This window comes from Artibeus jamaicensis, unplaced genomic scaffold, assembly GCF_021234435.1.
Source record: "Artibeus jamaicensis isolate MK-2021 breed Jamaican fruit bat unplaced genomic scaffold, CSHL_Jam_final contig_864, whole genome shotgun sequence".
In the NCBI taxonomy this organism is placed as follows: Eukaryota; Metazoa; Chordata; class Mammalia; order Chiroptera; family Phyllostomidae; genus Artibeus; species Artibeus jamaicensis.
Genome location: NW_026521992.1, coordinates 266,480 through 286,806, shown reverse-complemented (window position 1 = coordinate 286,806; position 20,327 = coordinate 266,480). Strand labels below are relative to the sequence as shown.

At 37.7% G+C, this 20,327-nt stretch overlaps 1 protein-coding gene across 4 annotated transcripts in view; it reads right to left on the bottom strand.

Annotated features, from left to right (window-relative positions):
• The window catches only part of PTPRM (protein tyrosine phosphatase receptor type M), a 613,403-nt gene that overhangs the window by 456,889 nt on the left and 136,187 nt on the right, over positions 1-20,327 (bottom strand). For all 4 annotated transcript variants that reach the window (XM_053673443.1, XM_053673444.1, XM_053673445.1 and 1 more), the window contains exon 4: positions 16,683-16,798. In XM_053673443.1, the coding sequence (XP_053529418.1) occupies positions 16,683-16,798 (116 nt within the window). The remainder of the gene's footprint in view (positions 1-16,682; positions 16,799-20,327) is intronic.

Sequence of the window (20,327 nt, the reverse complement as noted above, 5' to 3'; positions counted from 1 at the left end):
TGTCCTCAGAGCACTGAGTGGAGAGAGAGATCTCACCCCTCACTTGTTTAGTGTCAAATCCTGTCTCTTGAGCATTTATTTACAAAAGGAGGAAGATACTGCATTTAGGACTGTTGGCAAGACATCAGACAGATCGCTATGATATCATTGTGGACAAGAGGAGAGCAATAGGGGACAAATGCCAGGCAAGTCTGATGCACCAGAAGAAACCTGTGAGCCACCTGGTCACATGGCTGCTTGTCAGAGTCGGGGTGGGAGTATGTTTCTGGAGCTTAGGCACAGGTCATTTCCTTGATTCCTCCAGCATACCTATCAGTACCTTGGACAAAGTCTTCACTGTGTTTGTGAAATGTACAGTGACAATGAACCAGCCCATCCATGAATAAAACAGAATAAAAGAAAAAGACTTCAACAAAGCCTAACAATGAATTGAAATTAGCAATGTAAACATCATTCTAAGTAAATGTAAATCAATCGTGCACTTCCTCCTTATAAAGTCAGATTTTACAACTAGGTAACTGGAGAAGTGACTTAGGAGTACCTTTATCGTGCAAAGATATATGAAGATTGGAAAGTGGATATTTTAAAAACCTAATTCAATTTTCAGTTTTGTTAATAGAAAGAAATTAACTAGAGAGATGGAGACACCCCCAGAAGAGAGCAGTATGTTCCTGGCACCCCACTTTCTAAGGAGCATACGAGAAGAAGTCCTGCTCAGAAGAACATGAACAGGACACTGGAGAACTCCTCTTCTCCACAGGTGAAGAGATGCTCAGTGCCTAGAAACAGCTGACTCAAGAGGGAGAGCACATCTGTCTTCCAATATTAAAACACAAGGAGTGTAAAATGAGAACTGCACGTGCATGTCATGGCCATGGGGCCCTATCACTTATCTGAAACTCTGGAGGTAAAATGGGGCTCAGAATTCAGATAGGTTTTTAATTTTTAAAAGTTATGTATATTATTTATTGTGTGATTCCCTTAGGAGAGACTGAGTCAGCACCCTATTACCAGACATATTGATATTTCTGCATCAAAAGATATGAATATTGACTATAAGGAGGAAAAATCAAAGGTCATTAATAGCTTCATATCAGTTCAGCCCATGATTTGTCAATAAATGAATTATAAAAATAGGCAGGTTTTGCTATAAATTATATGTAAAAATTTTTCAGTTTTTAGCTTTGGGAATAAAAGAGTGATCTCTAAGAATGTACACAACCAGTCCTACCCACCGGCACACACCACCACTGTTTCCCCGGTACACACACTCTGACACACCCCTCTGCCGTGAACTCCCCAACTCCTCTCCATATTTCAGCTCCAGCCATACCCTACTCCTCTCTTTAACCACCCAAGTACATACACTCCTCCTTGGAATCCTCTGTCTTCCTCCTCCTCTTCCTCCTTCTCCATTAATGTTCTCCTTAACTTATCCCCACAGTTGACTCCCCTTCATCTCCTTCCAGTCAGTGAAGCCTACCCAGACCCCAGATTTAAAACTGAAACCTGATCCTTCATGCCACTGCTTATCCCCTATCTCCTGAATAGCTTCCCCTAAATGCAACTGATCACTTGCTAACATTGAATTCTATGTGCTTCCTCGTCATGGCCATTGTTTACTTCCCCTTACTGGAAGAAGTCCCGCAAATGCAGGGATCGTTGCCACGTTTTTTATTGCTGTTTCTCTGGCATGAAAACCATGCCTGGTACATCTTAGGAAGGGTTGGTCGTAATATTAAAACAGATTTAGGCACTGAATGGATGACTGAACAAGATGATTTTTAAGATGACTTTTGGTCCCCAGATACACTCCCTCAGGTCAGAATTAAACAGGGATGTATGGGGAACAGTGGCCAGCCAGTGTCCTCTGATGCAAGGAGGTATGAAAGACACATAGGTCTCTTTCCCTGTGTGCCTTTCCACATGACAGTGGTGACCAGAGAGGGCAATGTGTTCAGAACCTCCAGTATACTCTAGAGCATCTAGGAACCTACAAGGAAATGTTTTGTTATTCTTGCAGAACAAAATGAGGAAGATATACACTTAGGTAGAGAAAGCAAATTTATCTACCAGTTTTCTCTCACTTTTTACAGAGTTAGAACAGTCCTGCCAAGGACTGGAGCTCTATGTTCTTTTTAAATATATATATATATATATATATATATATAAATTTAGTTTTAGACAGAGGGGAAGGGAAGGAGAAAGAGAGGGAAAGAAACATCAATGTGCGGTTGCCTCTCGCATGACCCCTACTGGGGACCTGGCCTACAACCCAGGCCTGTGCCCTACTGGAAATCGAACCAGCAACCCTTTGGTTCATGGGCTGGTGTTCAATCCACTGAACCACATAGCCAGGGCAAAGAGTTCTATGTTCTTAATATCATTACAGCAGGACAGTGAAAAATCGCCAAGGAGGGGCATTCGTATTGTTCTTTACAGTATTAGTTCCCTGGGAGAGAGAGCCTAACTCCCCAACTGTCGAGGAAAAAGAAACTCACGCTCAGTGAAGAGCATGGCACTTGAATGGCCATAGTTGTTAAAAAAAAAATTGCTGACCCATTTTCTGTTAGCTTAATGAAACCACCCTAATGGCTATAATCTGAGAGAAAATGACCTTGGTGGGTTAAATACAGCTTTTTATAAACAACAGTATCTTTAAACATGCATGTATTTCAATTTGAGCAAGCTAGAAAAAATACTTAAAGTTATTTAACTCAGACTTGGAGCCTTCTTTATGTAGTGGACTAATGCTAGGACTTCTAAATGAACAGTAATTTACTAGCAAAAAGATGCATATTAAGTCTTTCAGAAATAGTTTCAAAATAATCATAGCAATGATTGAAAAAAAATTGAGGTCTAGGTAGTTAGCAGCAATTGGAGCAAATTAATCAATTCCAGGCATTTTGTAGCCCTTCTGAGAGCACAAGCTTAGAGGATGTACGGACCAGCCACCCTTCCTTAGCCATACAGATGGGGATTAAACTGAGCTCTCATTTATTAAATAGGGAAAATAGCCTCTATTATCTCACTTTCAAATATGCTCATTTGTAAGATACTGATGGAAATTCTTAACACTCGGGTTACTAATAATATCAGCAGAGCCTGAAATAATTTTGTTTAAAACATTTCATATAATCTAAATATAATAATTATTGAATACCTCAACAAATCTACTTTCTGGAACCCATATATATTTACTTTAATAAAAAATAAGATAGTGCCAACCTTAGATTTCTAAGGCTATAGCTAAGCTAACACAAATATTTATCAATTTGGAATACTAGAACCAGGAGTTCATACTAATATTATTATATATTATAAATATACAGGGTCTGGCACAAATAACATCCCTATTGTATTACACAATCTTTTATTAGAAAATCATAAGCATGTAATTCTGTAACATAACAATATCGCATTCAAGTACACCATATGAAATGTTCTAATTAAAAACTGTAAGTTATACACCCATATTGTTACCCTACTGACCACACTCAAGCTGCCGTTACTTCTGCCAGACCCTGAATATTCATGAGTATACTTCAGTTAGCTAATGGATATATAGTTTGCCAAGTAATATGCAGCTATCCAAAATGATAAATTATTTGAACATATAAAAGTCTTACAGGAATATCTGAGTAAAAAATTTTGATTATAGAAATTTAGAACCTCATTCTGATATTTAGACATGGTTCATTTAATTATATATTTGTAGTACTTGAATATTATTTAAGCAACTTATGTTTTGATTTTATTTATCAATTCTTCCAAAAATGTAGTATATACATAATAAATGTAGTCATTATAAATACCAATAAAATTAGAAGTTCTTTAGTCTTAAAATCAAATACCCAACTGTTGACTGAATTAACCCAGGCACATCATACTGGGGAGCCTAATACTCACATTTCCTTTTGGGCTACACGTTTGGGTGTGGAAGGCAAGGACTTGACCCTATTTATTTCAGAACTATAATCACAGCACTTCTACATGAGTAAGATGGTAGTGCCTGTGTAATCATTCATGATCTAAAAGACTAAGCTAATCATAAACATGGCCAGCTAAGAACATCACTTTTTCCCAGTCAATATGTCTGAAAACACACAATTTTTTCTGGAAACGTAATGGAAAAAGGATAAAGATGCCAGACAATGAAGGCTAAAAGCCTCGTAGTTCTGAATTTGTATTATAATTGTCATAATGATCTCGAGACATGCATTTTATTTTTAAATCTGTGTGTGTGTACATAGGCACATATCCTAGCTCTGTCTCATGGAAAGATTCAGAAACATCAAATAGCAGTAATGAGTATCTCTGTGGTCAGACTGTAATTCCTGGTTACCAGTTCCCACTAAAAAACAATCATGACTCCATGAAGAAATGGCTGATTCTAGGTCATTAAGGTGGAAAATCTGAAAATATAAGCCTAGAATATATTGTTGCACCAGAAAGCAAGAAAGCCATCTGACATGGCCCAGAGCAAAAGCCACTCACCCTGAGTAAGCCCCACTGTTTGGGGGCAGAAGATTTGAGCAGCAGTGAAGATAATATATATGATGGATCAAAACACATCAAATGTGTTTAAATGGTCAACTTGATGATGATGACAATAAAAATAACAACACTAATACTAATATAACCTTGGTAACTTTTAGGTGATGTTGGTGAGCTATGTCATTATTTTGGAAACTTACTAAAAAAGACCTTTAAAGTATCAAGTATTTATGCCATCTTCTTTTTATGATTTATATGTCAGGGTACTAAACAGTTGATATGAAAGAGTTCTTCTTTTTTAAAAGTACTCTAGGCACTAAGCAAAGGACTGACATAATAGAGGCAGTCTGCAACCCAACCCTTAATGAATGAATAAACCTAGGAATAATCATCAATGGTTGATAGGATCACAGAAAGAAACACAATTTGATAGAAACACAATACTAGCCAAAAGAACACATTAAATGACACTACTGGAAGGTAATGAGCAAAACTCAAGATATGCACAGGACAAACATAGTTTCAGCAAAAACAGCCACCATAAATAGAGGTAAATGGGTGTAGAAACTAAGATAATAAGGACTTAGGGGATCAGGGTTTATACTTTGTAAAGTATAAACTTTATTGCAATGATAATTCAAATAATCTGCTAAAATAAATAAAGTTATAAGACAGTCAAGTAAATGTGAACACTGACTGTATTTTAGGGTTTACATAGTGATTATTACTATTATTTTAAGGGCTCTTATTTTTTAGAGCAGGGCCTGAGGCTAAATCTACCTCCCACCCTTGTTTTGTACAGTTTGCAAGCTAAGAACAATTTATATATTTTTAACTACTAGAAAAAATCAAAAGAATAATAGTATTTTGTGACAATCAAACTTCTATGAAATTTGGACTTCAGTGTCCATAGATAAAGCTATAATGAACACAGTCACACTCTCTTTGTAGGCTGTCTGGGACTTTCTTGCTACATGGAAGGATTGAATAGCTGAGACAAAGCCCACTGGCCTGCAAAATTTGCTGTCTGGTCCTTTACAGAAAAAGTTTGCCGACCTGTGTTTCATAGAAACATTTACAAGTTAAATGATAAGATGAATGAGACTGTTCCAAAATAATCAGGGGGGAAGCAGGTGGAAATACAGATGAAGCAACTGGCCATGTATTGTTAGTTGGTGAAGTTGGATGTTTAACATGTTAAGTTCAGTATATTATTCTTCTACCTCTGAATGAATTTACAGTTTCTATAATAAAAGTAAAAGGAAAGTTTTCTTCAAAGATGCAATTAGAAAGTAACCACCCATTTTTGTATTTTTGAATGATTATTTTAACCACGGTGATTTCTCTAGGAAAAGAGATGGTTTTGCTGCTGGCTTATACATAGTCCAGTGCTACATGAATCAGAGAACCATTCTGTCTAAGAATATAGCCATTTGTATGGTAAAGGTACCACCAGAGTAGAAGAGAAAATACAGTTTGGCAAAGCAACCATATCCCAGGGGTAGCAGCCTTATTCTGTAGTGACATTTTTTAAAAAAGATTTTATTTATTTATCTTTAGAGGGGAAGGGAAGGAGAGAGGGAGAGAAATATCAATGTATGGTTGCCTCTCATGTGTCCCCTGCTGGGAACTGACCTGCAACCCAGGCATGTGCCCGGACTGGGAATGGAACCGCGATCCTTTGGTTTGCAGGCCTGGGCTCAATCCACTGAGCTACACCGGCCAGGGTTGTAGCAACATTTTTAGTAATAAGTAACAATTACATACCCAGCATACAGAATGTATATAATATACATTTCTTGAATGAAAGTAATAATCAGCTTTCAGATGCTAAGAGGAAACAGAATCAATATCAATTTGTCACTTTGCCTTTGTGCTTAGAGGACATCACTTTGTATAACACAGACAATCCACTGTGGACACGTCCTGGCCATCGCTGTGTGCCACACAGAGATTTCTATGATCCCGTCGCACACTGGGTCACACTGGGAGTAAACGCAGCATGGCTTGTTTTCATTCTACTTGTACAGTCCTGAAAAAATTTTTGATATTAAAACCCATCAAAAGTTGTCAAACTTTCTTTCCATATCAAGGAAGGACCTGAGTAAATTTTCCTCACTCTATTTTTGGCACATAATTCCAGACTAGCAGCAGAATGAAAATCTTCTAGGACTTTCCAACCACACCTAAGGAAGATACATAAACCTCCTGGCCAAGGAAAAACCTGCAGATCCTAACAGTGTCCAAACTTTCCAGGACCCTTTCTGCAAGGTCTGGGGAACTAAAAGGAGACAGAACAGGCAGAGTGTTAGTACCCTCAGCCTCAGTACGGAACTCTGAAGCACAGATTCCATTCTCTTTCTTAGCATAGAGCTGTGCAGGCTTGGAAGCAAGAAAAACAAATGAGTCTTTTGATAAAACAAGAAAAGAAACAGAATAAATGCTTTGGTGGTTCTTGAGTCCAAAGAAAGCAGTCCTTAAAATTAGTTGATATGTTTCTCTTCTGCTCTCCAAACTGAACCACCCTGACCCGCGATTTTCCTCGAGAAATTCAGATTCCCATGGAGGAGAAATCCACTGCTGCTCCAGCTTTACCTAGTGCATCCTGCTCAAAACACCAGCTGCTTGTATCTCTTTTGACTAAATTAGGTAATATCACAAAGTAAAATATATTAATTTCTCCAAGAATCTCCCTAAGCATGCCATACTGTTTCATCAATATACAATAAGTCTGTACCTTTAAATTTAGGTAATTCAAAATCATACCAAATTAAAATACATGCTTCAAGGCTTTTGATGGCATTAGTATGAATGTTCAATATTTTCTTACATATATATAATACATATATATATTTAATAAACTAAAACAATAATGGATGTGATTTCAACAACTCAATTTTAAGGAGCAAATGGTTCCTATAGCAACCGTAGACAGTCCTTTTTATGCATTCCTGGTATTTTCCGTGATGATAAGTGATGTTAAATTTATGCTTTAGTATATATGGTATAAAATACCCAAGTTAAGCTTGCCCAGGGAACCATAATTTTACTCCTTTCCAAATCATTTTGTAGCTTTTATATCTAATAGCAAAATTGTTCTCATATACAGTTGTGATTTTTTTCCTCTCATCATATCTATAAATGAAACTAAAAGTCACCAAGAAAGGTTGACTAAATGTACATATTCCTTAAAACAAAGCCAAGGAAAAATTCCACACATGTGAATATAACTTTAATTTTAAATTCTGACAAAAATTATCACTTAAATCAATACATGAGGTTTATGAATCCATGAGGAAATACCTGTGTCTTTGTACTGTGCAAGAGATGGCATGGTTAAGAATGTAGATTCTGGACTTAATGTCCTGGTTGAAATCTCAGCAACGGGTTACTAGGAAAAAAAAATCACTGAAACCGCTCGAGCCTCGGTTTCTTCTCTAAATGGGTGTATAAGAGAGTTCTCCTAAGGATCAGTTCAGGAAAAAAAAATTGTTCCCTGGCTGGTGTGGTTCAGTGGACTGAGTGCCGGCCTAAGAACCCAAGAGTTGCTGGTTTGATTCCCAGTCTAGGGCACACGCAACCCAGTCTAGGGTTGCAGGTCAGGTCTCCAGTAGGGGGTGCACAAGAGGTAACCACACACTGATGTTTCTCTCCCTCTCTCCCTCCATTCCCCTCTCTCTAAAAATAAATAAATAAAATCTTTAACAAAATGCCTGATTTATAACCTAGCCTAGTGGAGTACCTGGCACACAGCAGTATTCAGAAAACGCAGTTGTAATTATTTTATTTCAAACACACCTACTGAAGTCAGTAATGTAAATGATGTTACAAAAGTTTATAATTTAATCATTTATGTGCAATATTCTCTAGGTCAGAAGACCTATTCTTATGAAAATCATTTTAAGTTACAAAATATCAAGATTTTCCCTTTGCTCTCAAAAAACAGCCCTAAAATTATCTGAGCTCAGAAAAAAATATGAGAAATTTATTAGGCTGGTAAAAAACATTTTTTTTTACAATTGGGTAATTTAATACCATTAAGTAGAATTATATATCAAATTCTCAAATGAAAAAAATCTCTGAACCAACAACTAAAAACTTTTGATCCTAAGTGAATATTATTTTCAAAAAACGAAGCTTCCCAAATTGAGAGCTCATCCTGAACTACGTGTCATACAAACCAAGTGAGTGGGGTGGGTTTTATTCATCAGTTGCTGCGATGCAGGTCTATTGTCATGGTGAGAACTCAAATGGATTGTGCTTCATAGGGTGTATTCACTGAGGTCCTATGACAAAAATTTTTTTAGACAGGAAACTAAAGAACAAAATTTTACAACAGAGAATGAAAGTGCCTAGGAAAGGGGTACATGAAGTGAAGGCCTTGGAAAGGTGATACGTTGATTGCATTTCCTTCTAAAATTCCCCTGGCTTTGAGGGAAATTTGCTATATATTCTGAAATAGCATGAGGTGCCACTAGGTTCTCTATGTCCCTCTTCTCATCAAAGACTATCCCTCTGAAAATGAACCTAAAGCAATCATCCCAGAAAGACAGAGTTTGTGCCTGTTTTCCTGGTCTAACATGGGCCCTGGAGAGTCACCTGAAGGAGACACATAATTTTTTTCAGTCAGTCAATAGGCCGAGTGCCATGAACAGGAATTTACTGAGGGTTTATTGTATGGCAGGCAGTATTCTAGATGCTGTGTTGCAAGCCCTGTTTTTTTTTTAACTTAATTATTGTTCAAGTACAGTTTTCTGTCTTTTACTCCCATCCCAGCCCACTCCCAAGTGCTCCCCACCTCCCTCCCATTTCCACCCCCCTTAGTTGTTGTCCATGTGTCCTTTATACTAGTTCCTATAAATCCTTCCCCTTTTCCCTGAAATCCCCTCCCCTGTACCCTCTGGTCACTTACCCCCTGTTCTCTATTTCAGTGTCTTTGTTTTTATTTTGCTCATTTGTTTGTTTTGTTGTTTAGCTTCCTGTTAAAGGTAAGATCATATGGTATTTGTCTTTCAACACCTGGCTTATTTTGCTTAGCGTAATGCTTTCCAGTTCCATCCTTGCTGTGTAACCACTGTTTTTGATGGTACTTCACAGTAATGTCATCTGATTCCCTTTTCTATTTCTACAAATTGATGCATGTTATGAAATCAAATCTATGCCTTACTTCTAATAAATACCAAGCTGTCTTCTAAAAGAGTATAACTCAAGTATATTTTATTATGATGATTCTAAAGTTATCACATACTTTCACAGTAAATCTGAGAATATGTGGACCAAAGGCCAATTTTACTTGAGACACAAAGTTAATCAGTAGAAAAAAGGTTAATCAGAAGAAAACTGTCCAAGTGACAAAATTTACTAATTTGTAAATAAGCAAAGATATTTATATTATAATTTATGTTCACCAGCAAATAAGTATCATGATAAATACATAATATATGACTGTGTTAAAGTTTCCTGTTTTTTCTGGGCTTCTGTCTTCTCATTAATAAAATGAGGAATTTAGTTTAAAGACTGTTCCAAACTCAGATGTTACATAATTTTGTGATTCTAAAAAGTAAGCCATTTAATAATAATAGTGCTTCATAATAAAAAATATTATTTTCCAGGTTTCCTTCACCAGCTGCTATTCACCCAAACAGCCCATGTAAATCCCCAGCTTGAACAAAGATGCCATTCATGTACTGTTGAAAAGGCATTTCCCCCTTCATTTCTTCCTTGCTTCTGCCATTTGTCCTGGAGGCTGAACCACTTTCATTTCTCACCCAATTCTGAGTTTGATGTTGTAGCTGAGTGCCACAGACCAAATATTTATATTCCCCCCAAATTCAAATTCATATAATGATGAACCCTAATGCCCAATATCATGGCATTGGAAGTAAGGCATTGGTAGATAATTAGGTTTAGATTAGAGTGGAGCTCTCCCATGAAGGGATTAGTGTACTTATGCGGCATGACATGTCCAGATCTTTATCTCTCTCTCTCCCTGCCTCCCCTCCCTCCTTTCCCTCTCCCCCCTCCCTCTTTCCCTAAGAATACAGCAAGAAATATGGCTGCCTGCAAACCAGGGAGTGGCCCTCACCAAGAATCCCATAATGCATGCTGGCACCTTGATCTTGCACTTTCAGTCTCCAAAAGTGTGAGAAGTATGTGTCTGTTGTTTAAGTCACCCAGTCGATCTATGGTAGTTTGTTATAGCATCCCAAGATGACTAAGACACTAGGAGTAATGAATGGAGGAGCCTCTGCAATGTATCAAAAGTGAATTAAATGGTAGAAATTAAAAAACGCCCCAAAGGTGCCTACCATCCCTGGAAAAGAATGTGCACAAGCCATCTTTAGATTTACAAACATCAACACTTCCCTTGGAGATCATCTTTACTTATTGAAAGACTGAAAGAGGTATTATAAATATTAATTCTCAAGGAAAAAAAGTATGGGGAGGCCTGTCCAGTAAGTATCCAGCCACATAATATGAAACTTAGAGACATTTGTTCAAGGTACAAGATACAAGAAATGTTGTACACAGGAAAATGACCCCTCAGTCCCCTTCAAAGTAGGCACCTTAGGACCTCACACAGTTCTCCTGGTTGCCATTAGCTGCTCTGTCATATTTTTCTGAATCTCGTCAATGGTCTAAAATCTCTTCCCTTCCAATGGTGATTTTAATTTTGGGAAAAGTCAGGAGTCACAGGGTGCCAAATCTGGGCTGTAGAGGGGCTGAGTCACCTGGATGGTTTGATGTTTCACCAAAAATCTCTGCATGAGATGTGATGCATGAGCTGGTGTGTTGTTGTGATGAAGCTTCTAATCACCAGTTGCCCATAACTATGGCCATTTTCATGTTATTGCATCTCTCAATCAAGGAAGAACATTGAGGTAGTACTCCATATTGATTGTTTGGCCTGGAGAGGCATACTCTTGATGCACAATACCTTCCCAATAAAAAAAAACACAGTTAATATGGTTAACATGGTCTAGATCTTGCTGAGACTTCACTGGGCCTTCTTCAGGCATGGAGAATCAGGTGACTTCCAGTGGGATGACTGGGCCTTTGTTTCTGGATCATGGCTGTAGACCCAGCATTCATCTCTGGTTATGAACTTCTTTAATCTCGTTCATTAGTAGAGGTTTGAATCAAGTCATTAGAGACTGCAGCACAATGTACCTTCTGCTCTGGTTGCACAAGGCACAGAATGAATTTTGCCATTACATATTTCATGCCAAGATCCTGTGTCAAAATCCCAGACAAAGTTTTTGGAATCCCCATATCAGCTTCTAGTTCTTGCTCTCTCAGACGCCTTTCTCTGTTGATTGCAGCCTGTACACTTTCAACATTCTCAGTTCTGCTTATTGCAGGCCTTCCAGGACATGGATCACTTTCAACAGATTCTCAATCATCTTTGAAGCTTTGTGCTACACTTTTATTTGTGCTGCACTCATTGATCCATCTGTGAAAACCTTCTGAATCATCCACATAGTTTCTGCAGAGGATTGTTCAAACTTAATGTAAAATTTTATGCAGATTAATTGCTGTACTCGCCCAGTCATTTTGAATGTGATGACCACACAGTACACATGCTCACTCTCACTGTCTAATGTCTGCCACCATCACTGACTATTGTTCACACATGCACATTCCAGTCCATTCTCCTTGCCTGTCAAGTTACACTGATGTCACGCAAACCATTCTGGTTATATTACCAATGGCAAGACTTTTTCTAGACAGATCTATGTAGAAAAATAAAATTTAAATACTCTGTGAAACCATCACCTGCTACAAATCTTCATTACTAGTGGAATTCCTGTCTTACATACAGGTTAACAGAAACCATTATTGCAACTGAAGGACATTAGTCTCATTTCATCTTCAATTCCATTTTCTCTTCTCAGTAATATAGATACATGCATGCAAATATACTCTAAAATATTTTCAAAATATAAGCTTTACAAATAATAGAAGGTTAATATAACAAAAAATATGGTCATGTTTTGGGTGATTGAATGCATTTACAAATACATCTCATCTGACTATCTCCCCCGATTACATCAGTGTTGTATGCAGAGACTGCAGTACCTGACAGCAAGCATAGAGCAAGGATCTTCAACAAATCCGTTTCACATCTGTTCTGTACAATAAAAAGTTTTGTAGATGCTGTTTTCTACTGAACATTGTCTGCAAGGTGTCTGAAGTACTTTGCAGCTATAATAATAGATGTCCATGAACTATGTTTTATTTTGTTGTCTGGAAAAACTGTTTCTGCATTAGCAATAACCTGTGTGGCCATAGATACAATGAAGAAAATGTAAGCAGATGGGACACATCTGTTAATCATAAACATTTCTTCATTAGTGTCATCATCAGATTTACTTGTGTTATATTTCTGTGAAAGACTCTGACAGTGCTGACAGTGATCATATTTAATCTATATTTTAAAACAATCAAACCAGGCCCTGGACAGTTAGCACAGTTGGTTAGAATGCTGTTTCGACATGCCAAGGTTGCAGCACATACAAGAATCAACATATGAATGCATAAATAAGTGGAATAACAAATTGATGTTTCTCTCTCTAATCAAATAAAATTTTAAAAAACCTAACCATTGGCCATTTTTCTTAGGTGTGGCTCAATATGTACATGAAATACATTTGGACTTTTTAAATCTTGTTCAGGACAGCTCCTTGCTGTTAATCATGTAATATCAGTCACATCCAAATTTTTGTAACTAAGTGGCAAGTGCATATTGTCTCCTCAGTACTGGGGTATGAGAAGATGGTAAGGTAGAGTGGAATTAATCAGCAGTAAAGAAACAGTGAAGACACAGAGGTGTACTATTACCAGCTATGCTATTCACCTTTGTGACCCTGGACAATGCTGCCCCTCAACCTCTTCATCTATGGAAGAATGATAAGACCATGTGATAGACATATGAAACCCTATGCAAAATGCATATGGTAGATAGAATTCAAAAGATGGTAACACAAGTAACACAAATTATTGCAAATGGTGGTGCTCCAAATCATTGATGTTCCTCAAATGAAGATGTATTAGTAATTTCTAAATCTTGACTTACTATTGGGAAGATTCATATTATACAAAAATCTAAAAATTTTTTTAAATTCATTTTTGTGCCTAGATTTCAGAATTATTTTCAGGATCCAAATGAGTTTATATGCAAGAAAGAATTTTTGAAACTGCTATAGCATTAGCATAATAAGGAAGAAATGCCCATAGTTATACCTCTAGACAAGACAGAACTGCTCTTTGCTTCTCTCTACAACATATACAGAATAGCTTGAGGCAAAGGACTAGGCCACAGCACAAGAGGGGGGAGGGCTCTGCAAAACCATCAGCTGCTGCAAATCTTCATGACTAGCGGAAGTCTCTCCTCACATACAGGTTAATAGAAATAATTATTGCAAGTAAAAGATGCTAGTCTTATTTCATCAGCTAATAAAAATATGTCTCCACAAATTGACTATCCAACCACAGGAAATATTTAACAGTAAAGTTATTTTAACCTCACAAAAATTCACAAACCAAATAGCATAATATAAAGTCCAGGACAAACCAAGCTTCACTCAGAATTTCAAAGTCACAACAGTTCTATCTTTGTCATCCCGTTCTGGGTACAGCCATGTGGAAATCTGCAGGGCACTATGCAGTCTATAATGGTAACAAGGGAAAAAAATGGACTGGGCAACAGATAAAGAACCATGTTATTGAATGGACTGTAAAAACAATTTACCAGCCCTGGCTGGTATGGCTCAGTTGGTCTTTCATCCCATACACTAATAAGACACAGGTTCCATTCCCAGTCAGGGCACTTACCTGGGTTGTAGGTTTGGTACCGGATGGGGGTATGTACAAGAGGCAACCAATCGATGTGTCTCTTTCACAATGATGCCTCTCTCCCTCTCTCTCCCTTCCTTCCCTCCTCTCTAAAATCAATATGCATATCCTTGTGTGAGGATAAAAAAACTACCAATGCAAATAATCAAATTTGATAGAACAAAAGCAAGAGAGACCCCCGTACATGAGAAATTCAGAAGGAGGCTACCGAATACAGGTACCAGTTATTAACTTATGTCTGCCTTTCACTTTCCTTAACTTGGAACATGTGTTGCACTTTGGTTCATACTAATGATTGTCAACCCTGGACACACGTTAGAGTCACCTGGGAATAATTTAACAAAGTACTGAAGGCAGGGCTCTAACTCAGACCAATTAAATCAGAATCCTGGTATAGACCAGACATTAAAAAATGAGCGAAACTCTCCATGTGGAGGAGTGGAGTCGGGGTAGAAAACTCTGCACTTAGACTCCATTTTTTCCCAAAGTAGCAGCTTTCTCCCTATGACACGAGGAATTTTCTTTAAAATAGTCTCCCACTTTGTAAGAGGAAATAAACATCTATAATGCCCAAGGAAATGCTCAAGTTTAAGTTTAAGCATGAGCACCCTAAGTCCAAGATATTTGTAAAAACATAAAAAACAAATTGAATCCTCAACTTGCCTATAAACTCTTGGGAATATCTAAGACTGTTGAGGAGACAGTTTGGACTTACTATTGTATTTTTTCAAGTAATCTTAATACAAATATCAGGAACAAAAAATTTTTCCATGAAAAATGAACATTTCTAGAGATAAATCAAAGATGACATGGATTGTGAAAATGCCAATTAAAATGTCTCATCAATTATCATAGATAGATAATCTTGATAAAATTTAATATCAAATAACCACCAAAAAAATAATTCTCAATCACTAACATCAAAAATCTGAAATAATTGGAAAGTGGGATAAAAGAAAAAAGTTGAATACTGAGGAATAGAGTCACACACAGTTTTCACACACTGCAAGAGCTTTTAAAGTAGCAATTATACAATTTTTAGAAAAAAGGGAACAGTAAAGATGAATTTGGTAGATATTAGTTCAGTCCTCTGCATACATACATTTCTCCTTCCTTGGGCAAGAGGACATGCACAGGGACAGCAGGACACAAGAAAAGAGAGTGACATCAAAGAAGAAGGTGAGGAATTGTGCGGAGGCCCAATTCTGTCTCAGAACCCTGCTCCAGAGTGTGTTCCCATCTGCTAACACCTCACTGACTAATCTTGTACAGCCCATTTGGCCACCTTCCTTTTTTCTCTGGAAACAAAGGATGAAAAATGGCCATTTATTTCAGTTGCAATGATGAAAAGAGAGAAGGGATTTGAAAATTGTAGCGCATCATGCCAATGTGACACCTCATAATCATTATAACACAGCAAAAGAAGAGGTATAGTAGAGTTGGAGAGGTGATGCGTAGGGAGGAAAAGTTAGCATGCAGGAAGCGGAAGTGAAGGTGAAGTGGAAAAGATTCACAGATGGGTTAAACCATGGAGCAGTTCAGTAGCAAATGCAGTAAGTAAATAATTAACCAAATCAAAATAAAACCAACTATAGGATCTATAAGGAAAGAGAGGGAAAGTCAACAATACTCAGGGTGAAGAACGAGCAGGCTGAAGAAGATCAATGCTTGAAATGAAGAAACAAGAACAAAATTGGAGAATTCTGTGGGAGAGGAAATGAAACTTAGAGGCTAAAGAAGTGGGTAGCACTCTGGTTAGAGGGTGTAGGTCACTCATTCTGTCAGAATTATTCAGACCATGGATCTAACTTTGAAATTATTTGCCATGCAAAACACATATGGAGATATTTGAAAGATTGTAAAACATGTAAATTATGATCACCCTAAGAACATCTACTTAAAATTCTCAAAGGTAAAAGATGTGTATTAATTTTCTAAGTTTAGGCTTATTGCTGTGTAAATTCAACTGATAAAAAGGCCTATAAGCATGTGTGTGTGAAAGAGAGAAAGAGAATCTTTGAATTTTTCTCTAAAAGAAGAGTAGGGGAAGGGTACTATTTTGTGCTTTAATATACTGCTCTTAAAGTAATTTGACAATCAGCTCTTCAAAGCAAAATGCCTAAGCAGAAGTAAAGGGAAAAAAACAAATTCAAACTAAGGTCTGTAACGAACAATAACAAGGTTACCTAAAAGCTCTTAGTAATCTGGCCACTCAGTAAACAAAGAAAGGAACCAGGAAAACTACCCACAGCATCCACTGGGCCCCTCCCTGAGGGCGTGTATTCTTCCCACTGGACTTTCAATAAATTGATGAAAACGAGTTACTGTACCTGCAGCCAGAGCCTGTCCCCTGCCATGGTCTTGCCGATGGCATTGCACTGGAAGGTGGCAAACTGGCCAGCATTCACTTCCACGTTCTGAATTCGCAGGAAGTGGGGGGTCCTGGCTACATGGAGAAAAACAAAGAAAGATATTAAAAGTGGAGACCTTTACCTAATTTGTGTCTCTTTGACTCTATCTGCAATTTTGGGCCTTTCCATTTTGTTTACCTTTGAACAAAATAATGCTTTTGCTTATCAGAGCTTTAAAGATTTCATTATGATTGTAAAAGAGATCGTGGAAGGCTTTGGTGTTCTCTATAAAAAAGAATAATAAAAAACCCAGTGTTCTGGGATGGAACCAAACAGAAAGAAGATATTTTATTGTTCCTGCTGTGCAAATTATCACAGCTCGGCAGTCTTCTTGTAATAACAGATCTGTATTAATAAAGATTATACTGAAGCCTAATTGATGTTTTGAACAAAAACATATTAGATATTTATACTAGCAACATGAAAAGAACAGTAAGAAGTTAAATGATGTTGTCAAGGAAACTTTTTAAGCCAAGTACAGAGCTGTGCAAAATATATATTTCAATACAACTAATTGGTATGCAGCATAACTAGTATAATATTCCCCAGCCACCAAAAACACTATCCCTATAGACAGGCTCTGAAATTGTGCTGGGACTGCCATACCATGGTGGTTTTGCTGACTGTATTTCCCATTCAAGAAGAAATAATGATTCCAAATGCTGAAAAGCATTAAGTCTCCTACATACATTGTCCACAAAGATAGCTGTTTAAATAAAAGTTAATTCTGAGAATCATAGGCCAGTTTCTAAAGCACATTGAAAACATGTGTCAGGTAACTGGAATAGTAGGTTGGGAATTAAATTTTTTGGAAACTTCTACTTTTAAGAAAAAAGTTCTCTATCACAGTGATGATCCTGTGAAAGAGTAAAAGGGGCGGGGACAGAAAAGGGTAGGGAGTATAAAATGGAGACAACAGGATGACAGTATTTTCTGGGAATGATGGATAAAGCTTGACAACCACTAGAATATCGCTATGGCATGCCAGCTTTCCCTCACAGCCAGCATATCTTTAGGTCATGTGTTAACAATTTCAAAGAATTGTGCCCAATTACTAGGTACCCAAAGATGATAAACGAGCACTAATATCAGCCTGTGAAGAACATAATTAGGAATGGAAGTGGGTTACTAACCAAGAACAAAGAAAAAATGAATTTTAATATGAACAAGACACAGGAAAGCCCCATTACTAATTTGGAGATCACTAATAATTCAGACAATGTATTCTTGATGCTTAGCATGCAAAATACCCCAAAGAACTTCTTAAAAAGCAGTGTAACTACAGGTCACTGTTTGTAATACTAATATATTAATTTAAAACCTTGTGAACTAATTTTTACTAACTTAATCAAATTACCCTTGGGCAAGAATAACATGATTCTATGGTTTTCATACATCTTTGTAAAAAGTCCCTAAATCAAATTTCTTTTCTATTTTCTGTTCTCAAAAAGCTAAAAGACCAACCGTTTTTAGCAAATGAGCATCTCTTTAAAAATATTTTATTATATACACCATTCAAGTTATCCCATTTTTCTTCCTTTGCCACCCTCCACCCAGCCCCGAATTCCAAAATCAGTCCCCTCACCATTATCCTTGCCCAGGGGTCCTCCATACATGTTCTTTGACTGGTCCCCTCACCTTCTTTCAGTCAGTCCCCACTCTCTCCTCCCCTCTGGCAGCTGTCAGTCTGTTCTATGGTTCTGTGGCTCTGGTTCTGTTTTGTTCATTACTTTATTTTGTTCATTAAAATTCTTCTTAGTAGTGAGACCATATGGTATTTGTCTTTCACCGACTAGCTTATTTTAATTAGCATAATAGTGTCCAGTTTCAACCACTCTGTCACGAAAGGTAGGATTTCCTTCTCTCTGCTGCGTAATATTCCATTGTGTAAATATACATAGTTTTTTTCACCCACTTATCTACTAATGGGCACTTAGGCTATTTTCAAATCTTGGCTATTATTGTAAACAGCACCGCTATGAACATGGGGTGTACAAAAGGATTCTTAGGATATAGTCCCAGCAGTGGAACCACTGGATCAAAAGGCAGAATAGGCATTTCTCCAAGGAGGACATATGGAGGGCCCATAGGCATACAAAAAGATGCTCAGCATCACTAGCCATTAGAGAGACACAAACTAAAACCACAATGAGATACCACTTTACACTGGTCAGGATGCCCATCATAAATCAACAAACAACAAGTGTTGGAGAGGATGTGGAGAAAAGGGAACCCTAGTGCACTGTTGGTGGGAATGCGGACTGGTGCAGCCACTGTGGAAAACAGTATGGAATTTCCTCAAAAAATAAAACGGGGACACTTTTGAGCATTTCTGTGCCAGACACTCTTCCACTGAATAATCACAAGTGTCCTATGAAGTAGGTATTTTTTCCATTTTACATATGGGGACAGGGAACTTGGAGGTACTTGGCTAGTGAGTATCAGAAACAGAGTGCAGACTCTGCTCACCCAGTTCCACAGCCCACCCTGCCTCAGCAAGGCCCACAGGGCCACCCACCCATGGCCCCGGAGCCATACTGCCTCAGCAAGGCTCACCGCCCTGGGTCGGCCATTCCCACGCCCTTCAGCCCACTGCCAGGGGCTCCCTGTCTGATGGCTGGGGTTTTAACTTCTTTCAAGGCCCTTTGTAAATGCTATTTCTTCATGAAGCCTCCATGGATTCTCTTATCTTGTTGTTAGACCTTTCCAGTATTACATATCCTCTGTCTCATATACTGTAGTTCGCCTTCATTAGTCGGGGGGGTACATTCCTAGACATCCGGTGGGTTCCTGATACCACAGATACTACTGAATCGTATGTATTCTATGTTTTTATTATACATACATACCTAGGAAAAAGTTCAATTTATAAGTTAGGCACAGTACGAGATTAACAACAACTATAATAATATAAGGATAATTATAACAACGTATTGTAATAAATAAAAGTTTTGTGAATGTGGTCTTTCTTTCTCTCAAAATATCCAATGACTGATCTGATAAGGACATGGCTGCTAAGTGACTAAAAAGTAACAGGATGTAAAGTGTGGTTACGACGACCACCCCAGGTGGGCCCGGCGGAACTGTGAGGGACTCTGTCGTGCCACTCAGAATGGCGCACAATCTAAAACTCATGAACTGTTTATTTCTGAAATTTTCCATGTAATATTTTTGGACCACAGTTGACCACAGGTAACTGACACTGCAGAGCATAAAACTGTGGCTAAGGAGGGACTGCTGTTCCTGGGGTGACATCCCAGTTGGAGTAACTGGGGTGACACTCACTGCTGTTTTAATCACTTGTATGTGCAGTAAATAGCACTTAATATTAATGCCTCCAGATAGCTGACACTCAATACCATAATTTAACTGGATTCATATTATTTAACATTAATAAACTTACACATATACCCTTGAAAATTGTTTACAGTTGACCCTTGAACACAGATTTAGGGGTGCTGACCCCCAGTCAAAAACCCACAGTTTTTTAGTTATTAAATTTATTGTGGTGACATTGGCTGAAAATCCTCTACAGCTTTTTTAAAACTTTTATTTATTTATTTT